The sequence below is a fragment of the Pelodiscus sinensis genome, chromosome 14 (genome assembly GCF_052426305.1).
Source record: "Pelodiscus sinensis isolate ZL-2025 chromosome 14, ASM5242630v1, whole genome shotgun sequence".
Lineage (NCBI taxonomy): Eukaryota > Metazoa > Chordata > Testudines > Trionychidae > Pelodiscus > Pelodiscus sinensis.
The window spans coordinates 3,054,246-3,072,189 of record NC_143065.1 but is presented as its reverse complement, the minus strand read 5'-3'; the positions used below and the strand labels follow the sequence as shown (position 1 = coordinate 3,072,189).

Genomic DNA, 17,944 nt, shown 5'->3' with positions numbered 1-17,944 from the left:
TAAGAAGAGGATGAAAAGTCTTTATTGTAACTGTCTGAATGCTGTGGGATGCGCTTCACATGGAGAAAACAGAGGAAGTCTTAGTTAAAAGAAACCAGTTGTTTACTGCATCAGATGTGGTTTAATTTCATAGATTCATTTTACTTACTTAGTCCACCCTCTAGACAATAGAATTAAGTGATATTCTTTTTTAAAATTTTAAATACATTATCATGTGATATAACTCATTAAAAATATTTTTCGGTTTCTGGAGCTATGCAAAATGGGGGGTGTACCATATAGGTCTGAAAGTAAAACATTTCCCCTCTGAAAAGGATAACAATTTGCCTTTATCTTTCACATTACCTCATGAGTCAAGTGGTATCAGCAATGTTAATCAGACATTTAGAGTTTTCATGTTAAAAAAATAAATAATCATTCAGTGTCCCATTGCCAACCGTTGGATGTATTTGCCTACAATGGCATGTGATCCTTCTTTGTCTGCAATTAGCAATCTCACCATACCACCCCCTCCATAAATTTGTCAAGGTCAGTCTAAAAATCATTGATCCCCTTGGAAGATTCCAAATCTTAATCCTCAGTAGGCTAGAAAAGTTAATCTGATTTAAAGTTTAAACTTATCGATAGCCAGTTATAGGCATTTGGTCTAGTGCCAGCATTGGCCCTTATTTAAATAACTCCTCCCCCTTCCCAGTGTCCACCTTGCAATTATATTGCCCTTCAGTCTTTATTTTGTTAGGCTAACCAATCTAAGCTCCATAATTCTTCTTGTTTGAGATAGATTCCCATTCTTCTGACCATCCTAGAACCCTTCTTTTCACATGTTCAAGTTTGAATTCACATTTCTTTAGCATGGGACACCAGACTTAGACACACTATTCCAGATGAGGTCTTCACGAATGCCTTGGATAATAGTAGAAATACTTCCCCATCTCTTCTGGAAATACCTCACCTGAGGCATTCTGGGATTGCATGACTACATGACATTGATAGCTCATAGATCAGACTATGATCATAATGGCCCCTTCTGGTCTTAAAGGCTGCAAGAGCCAAAGCCCATTAAAGTTGATGGAAGCCTTTCTGCTAACTGGGCTTTGTCTGGTTTCTGAGTGTATTTTTATGAGCTGTCTTTGTTTTTAATTTGAAGTCTTTAGAAGTGGAAACATTTTGCATGCAATTTCAACCCCTTTGTCCATTAGATGCCAAAAGCATGGCATTTCTGAAAGTCACTTTTTGTAGTCCTTCACAATGGAGTACAACTTCTTATTCTAAGAAGGTTCTGATTTTGTATAAAGAAAATACTCAGGTGCTAAGTATCAAATTTATGTATGCATTTATTCTTGTCCATGAGATGAATGTTGTTCTTTGAGGAAGACTGTGCTTTCATAGGCCGATGATCACTCTCGTAATATTTCATATCCACTTGGAGCAGATATCAAGTGTTAAAAGTTACAGTTGCTATCAGGAGCAAACATGGTGATGGTTTGGTAGTGTGGGAGGTGCTGTGTTTATTTGGTTAGAACAAAAAGTCTGGCAGCCAGCTGGATTCCGAATTTTAATTCATAGTGAGTCACACTGTCTCCTTCCTTAAAGTTTGTTTTCTTTCCTTGCTTAAGTCCTTCTTTCCTTTCCCATCTGGGTGTGTTTTTATTGCTAAAAGTGGCTTTCTGGCAAGAAGGACCTTTATGAAAGTCTGATTTAAAGATTAATTCTTGCCTAAATTGAAGAAAGCTGAGAGAACAGAGCTAACCGGCTTCTGTTATACACCGCTTCTCTTGTACAGAGGTGAGAGAGTTCTCATAAATCAGAAGTGGTTCTGTTTTCTCCAAGAAGTAGATATTCTTGGGTTTTCTGATTGGTTACTGTATATGGAGCATTGGCAGTGGGGGATAACACCACACTTTGACTTAGTCTATTTCAGCACAAATTTCAGCTGTGGCCTTTAGTCCAGTTACCAGTGTAAACACTGGTCCTGTGGCCCCTTAAAGACTAAAAATGTATCGGGGCATAAGCTTTTCTGGGCTGCAGCTCACTTTGTCAGATGAGTGAAATGGAAGCTTCAGTATGGCAGGGATTTATACATATATGCAGGGATGGGAGTGTTATATTACTATGTGGAAGATCAGTGCTAATGAGGCTAATTCAGTCAGGGTGGATGTGACCCACTTCCAGCAGTTGATAAGAAGTTAAGAATACCTTAAGGGGGAATTGTAATTACATGCTTGCATGTATGTATAAATCCCTGCCACACTGAAGCTTCTACTTCATGCATCTGATAATGAGATAACATGATCTTGGCAATTAATTGACCTTTCACTATCAGTGGTAAATAGGCCAAGGGTGGGAAGATAAGAGTTGCTATAGAGAACTTTTTTCTGGGTGTCTGGTTGGTGAGTCTTGCCCACATGCTCAGGGTTCAGCTGATCGCCATATTTGGGATGGGGAAGGAATTTTCCTTCAGGGTAGATTGGCAGAGGCCCTGGAGGTTTTTTGCCTTCCTCTGTAGCATGGGGCCCGGGTCACTTGCGGGAGGATTCTCTGCATCTTGGGGTCTTTGAACCATCATTTCGAGGACTTCAATATCTGAGATATAGGTGAGAGGATTATTCTAGCAGTGGGTGGGTGAGATTCTGTGGCCTGCATTGTGCAGGGGGTCAGACTAGATGATCATAATGGTCCCTTCTGACCTTAAAGTCTGAGTCTATAAGTGAGCTGTAGCTCAGAAAAGCTTATGCCCTAATACATTTTTAGTCTTTAGTGTTCCACAGGACTCCTCGTGGTTCTTGCTGAAACAGACTAACATGGCTACCTCTCTGAAACCAGTTACCTTCTCTTACCTCTGTTGCCTTCTCTTCTCACATCACCCAGAGGAGCATTAACAATAGAATGCCCAAGTATTCTTTATTTGAATGTCTGGATCTTAGAAGATGAAGTGTCTACAACAGAAAGCAACCTCTCTTTGGGGGGAAGTTAGGCTTTTGACATAATCTTTGGTGCAACTTATGAGTTACATGTGAGCTATAAGACTGTTGACACACACAGAGTATGGGGTTCTGATGACTCTTGTCACCATGAGAGCAATGCAGAGGTGTTTCATGATGTCATAAATGCACTGATAATTGGTTCTGGCTTTCTTTCCAGCTCAAGAAAGGGTTTCAAGCTTACCAGGAAAATCTTGTTCTGCTTAATTTATATTGTGGCTTGGATGGCTCAGGATATTTGGATTTAAGGGCTATTGACTTTTAAGTCAGTGTTTTGAGTCTTCCCCAAGTTGAGGCTGATCAAAAGTTATCAATGTGAGCAAAAAAATTAATTTGGTGATCAATATGAAATGTATGTCAGGTCTCTTTATTCCAAAATCCCATTACCAGTAATTCCTCTAAGTGTCAGCCTCTAAATTGAGGCCAGAGACCAAATGAGAATAGAGAACACTTTGGCTGTGTCTACACTGGGCCACTTATTCCGGAAAATCAGTCGCTTTTCCGGAATAAGCTGTGAGCTGTCTACACTGGCCCTTGAATTTCCGGAAAAGCAACAATGCTCTACTGTTACAAAATCAGCCGCTATTCCGGAAAAACTATTCTGCTCCCACTCGGGTATAAGTCCTTATTCCGGAACACTGTTCCGGAAAAGGGCCAGTGTAGACAGCTCAGTAGTCTTTTCCGGAAAAAAGCCCTGATCGCAAAAATGGCGATCGGGGCTCTTTTCCGGAAAAGCACCTCTACATTGGCCACAGACGCTTTTCCGGAAAAAGGGCTTTTCCGGAAAAGCAGCCTGCCAATGTAGACGCTCCTTTTCCGGAAAAACTGAAAACAGAATATTATTCCGTTTTAAGCAGTTCCGGAAATTCATGCCAGTGTAGACACAGCCTTTACCTACTTGCCTGTGGACTTGTCCTCATTTGGACCCAATGAGTACATCGTGGTAGTGTATTGCACCTGTCTTGTGCAAAGGACTTCAATTTCTAGTGCTGCCAGTCTTGGACATCCCTCAGATATTAAGCTAGCGAGAGGCCTTGACCAAGCCCCCTAGGAGCTGAACTCCAGATTTAGATTTGAACATGTTCCATCTCTCTGATGGGCCATTCCAAATGCAAACATCAATGAAGTGTTGTGGGTCCCATCTGTCACACATGATAGATGGACTGTCAACTTATTCATGGCTGGTGTAATGATTTGAGTAGTACTAAATCAGCTAAACATAGTTCCTTGATTTGTGTCTTTCTGTCTTATTATCAGGAAGGAAAACTATTTAACTGAGCAGTCAGTCATAAAAATTAAATTGGGGAAAAGGGTGGGTAGGTCATGAGAAGAGCTGGTCTAAAATGCTGGGGGTGGTTTTCCTCTACAGAAATGTTGGAGTTTTTAAACTGAAAACTCAACCTGGAAATTTTCAGATGAAGATTTTGTGATTTTCATTTATTTCATTTTGGTGTAGAAAGTAGATGTTGAAGAGGTGGGGTCATTTTGTTGCATAGTTTTGACAAACATTTTGAACAGGCAGAGTCATTAATTGGGAAGGTTCAATGGATCGCAGCAGCTGTGAGGAGAAGATGGGCCTTATTGATAGGGTGGACTGAGGTGTGGGACTGAGAAGGGAAAGACAAGTAAGATGTGGATGGATTTTACTGTCGAAGAAAAGGAAGTTTTAGGGTGCATCTACACAGCGCCAAATTTCAAAATAAAGCGCAATTTCAAGCCATCCTTTATTCCTCATGAAACAAGGTTTACTGGGATGGGAAAATAGCATGTCCGTTATTTAAAAAAAATGTTTCAAAACAACGTGGCTTTTGTAGATACAAGGCAGCTATTTCGGGATAGCCTTGCAGTGTAGATGAACCCTTAATGAGTTAGAGATACGAATCCAAACTTTTAAGATTTACTAGGTCATACAGTCTATCTCCCTGACTAACTGAGGCCTAACGTACAGTGGTACGTGAAGTCGATGGAAGTTTTGCAGTTAACTTCAGTGGTGCCTGAGCTTTCCCCCTACCGTTTTGCCCGTGCACATTTTGTAATATTGACTCACCATAAATTCTTAATAATGTGTTGCTTTCAGCCACATTGATGTGTATCTGTGAGGGGCATAGGTGATACTTATAGGTTGCTTACAACTGAAACTGTATGCTAGTCATTAGGTCTTAATTTTTCAAACCTGTTCGGATCCCTCATTGGCACTATGATATACCTCTTTCGATTTATGCAAGCCTTCTGAGTTTAACTGGCAACTTGCTTTGCCCATTTACTCAACAGAACCTTGGGAATGTGGAACATATATTATGTCACAAAATATTTCCAAGTCTGAAGTGTTTTTTCAGAAAATTTTTGAAATTATGGAAGGGGAAACTTAGTATTAAAAATACAGAAATATTGCTAGTATAGTGATAATCCAGGAGTTAACTTATTCAGACTGACATATAGCTGAAATTTCCAAATGTTTGAAAGATCTGGCCCCCACATTAATTAATTATTATATTTCACTACGCTGAAAATACGTGTCAAAAAACTGCAAAACGTTTTACTACCAGGTGAGTCATTTATGATTAAGATCTGAAATTTACTAATGCCCTGTATCATTCATCTTCAACAAGCTATTTAAACTTGACTCTGAATGTATGCATCTTATTACAGAAAATACTCAGGTTTATTTCAGCCATTCTCCCTGTCATAAAGAAAATTAAGTATGCAGATTTTTGGTTACAATGTTCTCTTGTCTCTCTCCTCCCCCCCTTGTATACATCTGTTTTAGAAATGAATGTGTGTTTACTAGGAAAATACTGGAAGCAGCAACATTACTGTCTTTGAACATCATGTTTAAAATAGTTTGAAAAAATCATCTACTGTATAGTAGCCCTACAGTCAAATTTAGCCATAATCCGTCAAAGTAATTGGCTTTTGTGAAGTGCTTGCATTTTGCTTCTAAGAGGTCCTGTAAATCTTTTCATGTTTCCCCTTTGTTATTACTAGTTTTGTGTGATCTTTTTAAAAATGTTATACCTTTCCCTTGCCCAATTGTGCTAAAAGTTGTGATCCAGATGGTTCTTTTACCTGGTTCTGAAATGCAGCTTGATAGCACAATAACGAGTGCAATGTAGGTAAATTAAATTAAATAAAAATGTATGTGGCCTAGATTGCCAGATCACATTTGGCTTTATCTCAAACACTTACAATTTGAATCGATCCATTTTTCAAGGTCTTTTGTACAACACATCTTTAAGAGGGACAAACCAATCCCCCATGTAGCAATTGCTTTCCCAGTTGGTGAAATGATCATTTTGTAGCATATGTACAAATTTAATTTTATAAACTGCTTTAGAAGAGACACATGCTGTCTAATAAATCCAAGGTATTTAATAATAAATATCCTATGGTGAGAACTACTGTCTGAACCTACTGTCTTTCATGACATTCCTAACTTTTTGACAATGTTGAGCAACAGCTGTTAAACTTCTGAAGAGCTTGTGTGTGTTTGTACATATGGATATATACACACATGTGCTATGATACAGGTTGTGGATCCTCAAAAACCCTTTAAAATGAATACTGACGATATGATAAATATGTTTGCTCCAGCTATTCTTAAAAACAACTGCTCTAAATTTTGGCAGGGAGAGTTGTCTCTAAAAGTCGATTAACTTCTACTTCTTCAGGAAATAATCAATAATGGGTATTAGCTACAGTAAGAAGGATTGTCGTCTCTTACCCATTGACTTATCAAGAAAATCTCTCATAACAAAAGTGTATATTTTGTATCACTAATGGCTATACCTTTCCTCAGATCCAAGGGTATTTAGGAGGGAAAAAACAAACATAGGAGAGATTTAAAAGCGGCAGGGGATAATTTTCTCCTAAAGCTACTTCTATTTTAAGGTCCCTTTACTTGGTGAACAATAAAAGTAAAATACTAAAGAAAACCTCCTGATTGCACATAGGCTTGTTTATGTTGTGCCTCTGAAGAAATGCCAGACATGGGACATACATTGCATTTTCCTTCCCAATTATTTTTGCTTTGATGCTGTACAAGAGAAATTGTGGGTGACAGAAAATGAAAAGCCCCTTCTGTTTTGTTTCCACAGGTGGTTTTTAGTACATAATAGGCAAAGGGGGCTTCTAGAGCATTTTTTCTAAGTTGAAAATACTTCACTTGCTTAAGATTTAATTGCATACTTGCTCGTATAAAAATCCATTATCTGTACAAAAAACAAGAATACATTTGCATTTCATCAGCTATGATTGTGGTTCCATTAGCTGCTACGTGCTGGTTCCTAGGCCATGAGTCATTGTCACATACTGGTGTGATTGTTACTTTTCTCAGCAACTGGATGATACAAACAACCTACAGTAAGCTGCTGAACACATACTGCATCACTCTGCCATGAAACAAGTGAATCATTCTGCAAAGGAAACCTGACTTCCTACCACTTCAGGAAGATTTTCTTTAACAAAAAGGTGGTCTATTGTGATATGAAATAATTAACAATTATTTTCACCTGTTATGAAATAATTAATTAGTTTAGCTGGCCTGGAACAGTTTCTGTAAAATATCTGGTTATTGGCTTTTAAGTAAAGATTTTGTTGATTGTGTTTTAATTAATCATTGAGATAATTTTAATTGTATTAACATGATCTATAGTTGCATCTGAGACAAGCAGAAGGCATGGTTGAAATCCTAATCCCATTGAAGTCAATGGCAAAATTGATATTGATTTCATTAGGGCCAGAATTTCTCTGTGTGTGTCTATGGTCGTTGTTTGACTTCTTAGTTTGTTGGGGAGTTCCATCACCAGAAACTCAGTAGTAGAAAGAATCCATGTATAGAGGATACTGGGATTACTACACTACAATTGTGTCTGTGATATTTATAGTAATGTGATTTACTGTTTGCCTGAAAATTACTGAATTCAGGGTGAAATTGAATTTAGTTAGCAAATAGTCAATTCCATTCCAGTTAGATTTGAGGGTGGTTGGTGTGATGTGCAGTATTTTGCAATATGTGGATTTATGTTTTAATAGTCATTACATTTGAGGGAAACTAGAAAAGTGTTTATAAAGACTAGGCATGTAAGAGTGACTTTAAGAAGCATACAGTGTTATCCTCAAAATGTATTTAGCTGTTATTAATCATGCTGAGATGGAAAAATAAATGATGCTGCATTGCTTTGTGTGGTCCTGACAAGATTTGTATTAATAGCACATGTCACTGATTGTGATGCCAAAAGGTATGTACAACCAATCAGATAAACTGCCATTGTAAAGATGTGTGGGCCCCTCCAGACTATCAACTCAAATGATAGAGAGGAACGGGGGAGAAGAGATACCTACCACCTCCAGGAAATATGAGCAGTAATGATCTGGAAATTGGCTTAGTAGTAGCTTTTGGAGTCATTCCATTCATTGTGGTTGTCATCATTATTGTAGTTAAAAGAGATACAGTGCTGAAAATGGTTAGCAGGCTGGTTAATGCAGCTTCTCAAACAAAAGAGGTACAAGTTGCTGCTGCTGCTGCTGATTGTGGTGGTGATTCACAGTACTTCTACGAGGAAGACAGCAGTAGTTCAAAAGAAATGGGGGAAAACTCGGATTCCCTATCCAGCGCATCTTCAAGGCAGGGAATATAGAAATTTTCCTATGTATTGGTATACCTATGTATTGGTACACCTATTGAGACAAATAAGGGAACAAATAATGAGTTCTAATATAAGTATTATATTCAAAGTATGTAAACACGAAGGTCATGAAGGTCATGCAATATGGCCTTGGTCCAGATAAGCACATAAACATATGTTTAACTTTGCGCACATTAACTGAACCAATGGGACAATTCTCACGCTTAGAGTTAAGCATGTGCCTGTTTGGAGTCTTTGACATTTAACACCTTGTTGTTATGAAGTTTTAAATTTGTAAATTCTTTGTGCACTGAAAAGTTGTACAGAAAAAAAAAAGTGAAAAGAGCACAGAAAGTGTGAAAGATGAGAACTAGTCATTAAAATACTCAGTCACTGGAACAGACTGTGAGCTTAAACATATGCAGATCATAAATGCAATTAACATGGTATTTATGTAAATTTCTTTTCTTTGTTTAATCATTGTAACTTGGACCTTTTTTGTCATTTATTAAAATTTGTAATTGCGTGTTTTTTGTTCCGGAAAAAAAGTATGATTTCCATTATTTTATAGCATATTGTGATCGATACATCTAAAACTGTATTTTTGTTCTCATTTATAGATGGATGCCTTGTAGACCACCAACCAATCCTGCTACCGCTGCGTGTGTGGCAGCACTTCTACATGATCACATGACTCTTGATATGGACGCGGTCCTGTCAGACTTTGTTCGGTCCACAGGGGCAGAACCAGGTCTGGCAAGAGACCTGCTGGAAGGTAAGCATACCCCATAAGCCTTTAGCACTTTTTCCTCATATTTATTGCTTTCATGCAGTAGTCTGTAAATGGTGAAACAGTCTTTAAAAGTATCTAGTATAGTCTGTTAAATCATTGATTCCTGGATATCTCTGCCAAAAAGCCAATACGTCTGGCAGTTTAATCACACAAGATTATATCAATGCAGCTGTTTTCTGTTACTGTGGTAAAGGTGGTGCTCTAGATGATTTATATTCTTACCTAAAAAGTGAGGGGAAAGTCTTTCACCTAGGTTCAGACTCTGTCATTTTGAGCTGCCTGCCATGCTCATTAGTCATCAAAAGAAAGTCTGAGAGTATGAAGGAAAGGTTTCATTAGTTACCTTAATCTTCTAATATGGAAATCCATCCTGAATTTTGTGTCATGTTCGTTAATAGTGAGACTGATGTGGATTGGTTTTGTGTGTCTTCTGATCTGGGCTGGCTGTAGGTGCTGCCAAATGTTAAAGATGTTTTAATGTTATATTTATAAAAAGACTCCCGTGTTAAGGGCCAATATTTGTTTTTCCCTGTATAGTCACATTTCAGCATATACAGAGCACCTACTATTTGTTTGTTTTTTAAATATACTGGTGAATATATCTCCTGGTCACAGTGGCAGATCAGTGTAATAGCAGCTGGGCTTGAATAATATTTAATTTAAAGTTATCTGATGTAATATATTTTCCTTACTCCATGCTTTTTAGATAATAAGGAATGATACGGTGTTAACTCTGAATTGTATATGATGTGGTGTACAGTTTTACAATATGTCATACTTGTTTTGGTTCCCAAGACATCCGTATTACATAAAAATAAGTCCTTAGAACATGCAACTGTGAATGTTATCCTTAGCACTCACTAAATGTAACAAAAGACCTTTGTTTTGTCTGACTGATCTGCCATAATGGGCTGAAGTCCATCATTATCTTTATGACATGGCTGTTCAGCCTGGCTCGCTTGGGGGATGGAAGAACTGTGCCCCCATCTTAGAGAGTCTGTTCATGGAGACGGAGTAAAGTATAGTTAGTCAGGGTGCAGAACTGGGTTCTGATTGAAGAGGACTTGACAGTTCTTTAATACTTTGAATACTAACAGCCCTGTCCAGTGGTAACATTATGAGGCTTTTTGGATGCACAAACCTCTTGCGTGCTAAGCTGACTTGTTCAGGGACAAGGCTCACTAGGTGACATAGGGAATTAAATAGCAAAAATAGCTGAGCTGCTTGTGCATATGGCATGGGACATATGTTTGCCAGTGTCCCACAAGCAGAAATGTCTGTATTCCTTGGGTAGAAGAAAAGTTTAAGAATTTTTGGTTGGTTCTTTCACACATACTTGGAGTTACTCTCACCCACCCACAACTCCCTTTGTGGGCTGATAGAGGAGTCTCCTTCCTTCCCACTCCATGTTCTCCTAGAGTAAGTGAGCAGTATGTCAGTTGGCAGACGGGGTTATTTTTTCTTTCCTTTGCATCTTGGTCATCTCCTTCAGAGAGAATTACTCCCCTCAGCTGAGTGCCCGCTGGATCTGTCATTCAATGAGAGGGTTTACAGCCAAATATCTTTGAAAAATGTCTCATTATTATAAATGTTGCATCTGTACAAGGAGGCTTCTTAAATCTATTAGAGGACAAACTTACTTGCATCTTAAGGCTTCCTTAAAAAGGATATGCTCACCCCTTTCTTAGCAAAAGGCAGGTGATTTTATTATTTACTGTAGGGGCATAAGGTTGTCTAGAAGCTGGAGTCTGTCTGTCAGAGTGGCAGGATGCGGCTGACTCTCTGCTATCTTTGCTTTGTTTTCCTCACCTGTGACAAGGGGATGTACCTACTTCCTAGGTGTGCTACTGGGCAAAACTGATGTTTGCAATGTGCTTTGTAAATTTCCATCAAAGGCTATATATAAGTAATACTGTTATTGGTTGGGTTGGTGATTTATCTCCATTTGTAGTAGGTGACTAAAGCTATATTGAAAAGACTAACAAAGAAGTTGACAACAAGCAGTTTAATTATTCTTAATGGTCTAATTCATAGTGTTTAACTGCATTAGACAGACACTCCAAATTCTTAGTATTTGGTCTCTCAGGAATTTCCTCAAGCTTATGAAGATAAAATGTAATCTTCTGATTTTAAGATATTTTCATAAGGATTTTTCAACACATAAGGATTTGTCAAAATAGATACTATATTAGCAGTTCTCTAATCACATGGTCCAACCCACACATATATGAATTCATTAAAAATCCTTGCTAATGATCTTGCAGTTTCATGTGCCAGTTCCTTATTATTCTTGGGTGCCCACCAACAGCCATATTTGGTCCCATTAAGCTGTTTGGGTTTGACTTTCACCTCAGCTGTGGTATTTCTACTTAAATATATTTATTTCTATTAATCACCCTGCCAGTTTGCTTGCTCCTCATTACCTTTGTTAAAACTGAGGCAAAGTATTTGTTTTAGATATTGTGCCATGCTGAGATTATCTTTAATCTGCATCCCATCCACAGCATTTAGTGTTTCCACTTTCTTTTTTCCTGGTTTTCTTTTTATTTATATGGCTTTGTAACCTTTTACTGTTGGTTTTAATTTCCTTTGCAAGGTCCACGTCTGCTTGGCTTTTGGCAGTTCTTACTTTTTTCCCCTACCCATTCTGACCTCCAGGAGAGCTTTTCTTACTGATCTTCTATTCCTTGTAGACTTTCTGCTTTCTTTTAATAACCTGTTTGAGATGCGTGCTCATCCAGTTTGTTCTGCAACCCTTTCCCATGAATTTTTTTCCCTTGATTGAGATGCAGGCTTCAGATGGCTTCTGCAACTTTGAATTAAAGCAATTGCAAGTTTCCACCCCATTCAGATCCCTGAGTTCTTCAGTCTGGTCTACTTTCCTAACTAATTCCCTTACTTTGGTTTAAACTGCAGTGGTCCCCAACCTTCTGCGGCTGCTGGGTGCCCAGAGCTTGGGGCGTAAGAATGGCTTGGACCAGCCCTGGTCACTAGGCGGGCGGCATGGTGCCTGTGGGCACCGCATTGCGGACCACTGGTTTAAAGTTTGCCCTTTTCAAATCATGAGCCCTAATTGCAGAGTATAGTGAGTCAACATGGCCTCGCGCTGACCCGGAAGGGGAAACACTCCCTAAAAACCCTTTGGGGGCCGATGCTAGAATAACCCAGCCCCACCCACAGGAAGCAGAAAGGCAGGGCAGGAAGTATAAAAGGAGGAGCTCACAGCTGAGTTGGAGTCCGGCTGCCAAGCCAGCCAGATGCTCCACCTGAGCTCCCCAGGAGGAAAGCCCTGCTAACCCGCCTGAGAAGGGAGAACTGGCCTGAGCCGCCAGGGCCCCCGCTAGGCCCAAGAGACAGGGTTGGGCCTCCTGGGCCACTGCCAAACCCACAAGATTGGCCAGGGCCACCCCAGTCATTGACAAGTCCCGAGGACTGGCCTGGATGGCCAGAGCAGCTGCTGGACCCAGGAGATTGGCCTGAGTTGCCTGGACCACTGACTGATCAGGACCCAGAGCCCATAGACATTGTGCCAACCCCATCATCCCCAGTGGCCTCTGAGGAGTCCAGTGGGGACTAGGAAGCGGCCATGGGATAGCTGTCACTGTGTTGGCTGACGAGATGGAGGTCAACTGGTTAACGTGTTGTGGCCAGGATTCCCGTGACCCAGTGGCAGCCCACGCTGCCACTCTTAGGGCCCTGGGCTGGGATGCAGTGGAGCAGATGAGCCTGTGTCTCCCCTGCTGCCTTTCACCTTGAGTGGCAGGTTTCCCCCTGTGGTGATCAACCCCCTGCGCTTATTGGCTCTCAGCCAGCAAGACGACCTGACCCCACCTCCCCACTCAGCCTGAGCCTTTCAACTATTTGTTGCCCTGCTCTGAACCAGGGCCCAGGCCTACCTGAACTTGTGAACCATTGTTTGTGTGCCTGCCCCACCATGCACTAGGGCCTGGGCTGGTTTAAGGGCTGGTTTAAAGGCTACTTATTGTGTGTTTGTTATCCTGCCCCATGCTGCCCCAGGGCTTGGGCTGGCCTACAGACTGTTGAAATGCTTTTGGATGCCTGCCCCGCCCCGTACTCAGACTGAAAGGGGACCCTTAACTGTTTAGTTGTGAGCCTGAACACAGGGCTGGGGCCCAGGACTAAGCCAGCTGGGCCTACATAGACCTATTGTTGTTTATCCTTCCATTTAATGTAAACTGAACTACCTCATGATTCTCTAAAGCTGTCTTTTATAGCCAGTTCTCTGAGATCCATGCTACATACCAATACTAAATCTAAAACAGCACCTCCTCTTGTTGGTGAGGTGACTATTTGGTGAAGAAATCTGTCTGCTATCTCATCCAGAGATATTTGGGGCTCTGTCATTATTAGTAGGTGTGGGACCTCCAATTTATATCACATAATTCTGAGTAGTATTCTTTCCAGCACCCATTAAGATCCACTTTAGCCTCAGGTCCATATCCCGCATCTTAGCTTCTGGCAGGCAGCACACCCTTCTGGTCTCAGGATCAGCTCTTGTGACAGGCCTGTGCATTCTTGTTAGTAGGCAGTCTTTAGTTACATAGCCCTGTCTTTTCTAATGTTCATGCAGTTTTGCTCATCCTCTTGTTTTTTGTTCTCACTCACCATTTTCTGCAAGTCAACCTGTATCCTCCTGGGATCTGATCTCATTGGGTTTTGCAGGAGTAGCTGCTCTTCTCTTCTTCCTTGCTCTCCCTTCTTAAGTAATGGCCTGCTGTGCCCCTTTTTCATTTTCCAGCTCAGCAAACCTGTTCCTGAGATCTATTTCTCCTTTACGCGCTGGTCTTTTCACCTGTCTAGTTGTTTAGTCACAAGCTTCCACTGGACACATTCCTCTCCCAGCAGTCTACCCCCACAGTTCTTCAATCCAGCTTGCGTCTGTGAGGCTTGAGTTTTCTCTTCAGCATTCTCCTCCTTTTCCCGAATCCCCTTCAAAATTCAGCCACAGCTTCTTTGAGGTATGTGCCCATAGAAGAGAGATGTACGGCAGCTATATGGAGTTCTAGACAAGCCTTTACACAGCGTTACACCATTACAAAAGCATCATAATCCGATGCTTGGCTGTCTTATCATTATTATTTATTTGGACACCTACCACCCACCTCCATCAGACAGTCACTACTCGTGACTCACTATAAGTGGAATAAAAGGGAAAAAACGATGTAGCACTTTACAGACTAAAAAGAGAGATTATTAGGTGATGAGCTTTCGTGGGGGTCTGCCCCATGAAAGCTCATCACCTACTAAACTATCTTGTTAGTCTTTAAAGCGCTACATAATTTTTTTTCTTTTTGTTTTACCAAGATCAGATTAACACGGCTACCTCTCTGTTACTTTTTATAAGTGGGATGTAAATGACAAGGAGTCAAAGAAGAAACGGTTACAGTAAGTGTGGTTATTTGAGATGTTTTGTCCATATTACACAACCTGCCCTTTTTCACCCTATTATGGAGTCCCATAATATCCACATTCTATATTAACAAAGGACTCAAATACACAGAATATATGTGCACCATCAGTGGAATGTATATATGAACAACATAGCTAAAGAACCACAAGTAACTCTTCCTGGAAAGGAACAAGGAGTAGTTTTGGCCTACAACAAAAACAAAATGAGCTATGTTTATGGATTTTTAATCCTCCCTGAATTGTTATGAAAGAAAAGTGACTAAACTATAAACACATGAAGGGCTTTAAAATGTCTGTAAACCACTACCTGCATTCTCTGCGCTGCTTTGTATGTTGGTGCAGCCACTGGCACACTTTAGATAGCCCTTGGAGACCTGTCTGTCATAGCAGCTTCCATCAGCCACTCTATAGTCTGTAGATCTACATCAATATGATTTTGTTGTTCCTGTCCTTATTGCATTCCACGGAAATACCAATGATCAAATATATGAAAGTTTATTTTCACTAGGGAAAAGTGTTCTCTTTTCTAAGAGAGTTTATTTTCTGAGGAGAAACCTCTGACTTGAGCTGATTCAAATTTTTGTCTTAGAAACCTGAAAGGCAGTCTCATAGTCCCAAAAACAGAACATATGCAGGTGTTGTAGTGTCCTTATTAACCCCAGAAGTATTGCTTTGAGAGGAGTATAGGCTGCTTTGAGCAATTCCTGTCTAATGCTTCTACCCACCTGAAATATTAATAGATTTGCCATGCAGTTTCCAAGTTGTTCGTTTCTTGCATCCCAACTTTTACTGCTGACTGAATAATCCACAGTGAAGAATTTATACAATGAATTTACCCGTCCTCCTAGATTTTCTGAAGGCATAAGGCAGATTTCTCCCATTTCTTTATCATTTTGAACTTAGTCCACAAATATTTATGTAACTTTTTACTTCTTTTGATTTAGTAGATGGGTTTCTAACAGTTCACTGCAAATGTTTGATATTGTAAAGACTGAGTTTAAGATGTGTGAGAGTTACTTGCAAACTCAATGAATCTATGGCAATTACCCAAGCTGGGGATCTGGTGCAGTAAGGCCAAATCCACCCTCCATTTAAAGTAGTAGAGTTACACCAACGTTGAACGGGGCCCATTGTTTACAGTACAGTTCTCTCACTTGAACAGATAATAGCTGCTTTCTTGGATTCTTTAACTGTCATCACTTCTCATGTTTCCTGATTATCTGGCCAACATCTAAGTTTGACCTTTCAGATTCAAAACAAACACAAAAACTTAGCAAGAGCAACAACGTTTTGCCTAATTTTGACCCCAATCCAAATTTCCTCAAACAGTTTGCAAACATAGATTGAGCTTGGATTTTTAATGAACCCCCCAAAACAGAGTGAGTGCAGGTGGCTCTTAAGATTTTTTTATACAAATCTTTTGAATTCCTCTGTACATAAACTTGGTATCTGTTTTTCTCTAGTTAGCAAAACTCATTTGTTCTAAATAAGCTTGCTAGACTATGTTGATTTTTAAACATTTATTGACCATTGATTTCTTAATGTAGTTAACTGACCTATATTCTGTTGCTACATTCTGATTGAGGTTTCAGGATGTGTGAAAAAAGCATTTCTATGTATTGGTTCTTTGTTTTGTTTTTGGTTCGTTAATTTTAATTTGGGGGAGGGAGAGGAGGTGTCTCCTTCTTTTTAAAGGGTTGAGCCCTCCAGTCTTTTCTATGAAGAACTCTTTCAAAGTCACTTTAAAACCGATGGAAATCACTGACCCTTGGTATTGAATTAAAAGCTATGGCTATGTCTACACTGGCATGATTTTGCGCAAGAACTCTTTTGCGGAAGAGTTCTTGTGCAAAAACTCTTCCAGAAGAGAGCATCTACACTGGCATGTGCCTTTGAGCAAGAGATGTGCTTTTGTGCAAGAGCATCCATGCCAGTGTAGATGCACTTTTGCGCAAGAAAGCTCTGATGGCCATTTTAACCATAGGGCTTTCTTGTGCAAGAAATTCATGTTGCCTGTCTACACTGGCCTCTTGTGCAAGAACAGTTGTGCAAGAGGGCTTATTCTTGAGCGGGAGCATCATAGTTCTTGCGCAAGAAGCCCTGATTTCATATATTAGAACGTCAGTGTTCTTGCGCAAGAATTCACGGCCAGTGTAGAGAGGCAGCAAGTTTTTGCGCAAAAGCACTTGCTTTTGCGCAAGATCGTGCCAATGTAGACACAGCCAATTAGTTTGTCTTTGTTTTTGAGAAGTTAATGCTCTTCTCATCCCAATAATTGAGCTTTTTAAAAAATACGGTTATACAAGCACAATATAGTGCACATAATCTTCCAGTTACGTTTAATCTATGTCTCCTTGATGAACTAGGGGATGATCTTTTTAAATTGTGTGTACAAACACTGTGAATATGAATAGCAGGGTAGCTGGCATAACGTGGGTAGTAGCAGCAGAGGTTTGGTTGAGCTATGCCCAGTACAAAGCAGCCTGTAACCACTGGGTTTACTCAAAAGTAAAGAGTGACCCTGGCAATTACCAGTTTGGGAATCTAACTCCTATCCATAGGTAAATATTGCAACAAGTACTAAGAGAAAAAATAAATGGACTGCCTTACTGGGTAATTGTCTTTCTGCTCCGTGGGCTTTCGTGGCCGGTACAGTATCCAGCCGCACTACAGATTTGTAATGAATACTGATGGCTTATTCAACATATGGGATACCATTCAAAGAGTTCATATTCTCAGTATATAGGTGATACCCTCCCTCTGATATCCAGCTGGACATGGTGATCCAGTATCTCTCCCAGGATGAAATTAGGTGCTGCTCCTCTAAAGGCCTCACACAGAAGTCTCAGCCCAGTGGAGGAGGGGGAGTGCTGTCAGGTGGCTGCAAACCAACACCTGCATTCTCCGTATTCTGCATCACTTTGCACCCTGGAGCAGCTGCTGGCACAACTTAATCTATGCTATAAGCCAAAATGCTGCCTTGAATCCACATAGATCAATTTGTTTAGGTCCCACCCCAAAACAACCCTTCCACTATTGTACTTCCCCTGTGTCAGGCAAGGGAGTTGTTAGTGTTGGAAAGCAGCCTTACAGGTGCCTCCTTGAGTCTTGTGCCA

At 40.2% G+C, this 17,944-nt stretch overlaps 1 protein-coding gene across 5 annotated transcripts in view; it reads left to right on the top strand.

The window, feature by feature from the left end:
- OTUD7A (OTU deubiquitinase 7A) overlaps positions 1-17,944 on the top strand; it is a 227,748-nt gene that overhangs the window by 116,391 nt on the left and 93,413 nt on the right. For 4 of the 5 annotated variants that reach the window (XM_089781887.1, XM_075897706.2, XM_075897700.2 and 1 more), the window contains one exon: positions 9,226-9,380. In XM_089781887.1, the coding sequence (XP_089638013.1) occupies positions 9,230-9,380 (151 nt within the window). In that variant the 5' untranslated portion in view covers positions 9,226-9,229. Of the gene's footprint in view, positions 1-3,146; positions 3,297-9,225; positions 9,381-17,944 lie in introns of those variants that run through there. The other variant, XM_025178331.3, reaches the window with a different exon arrangement.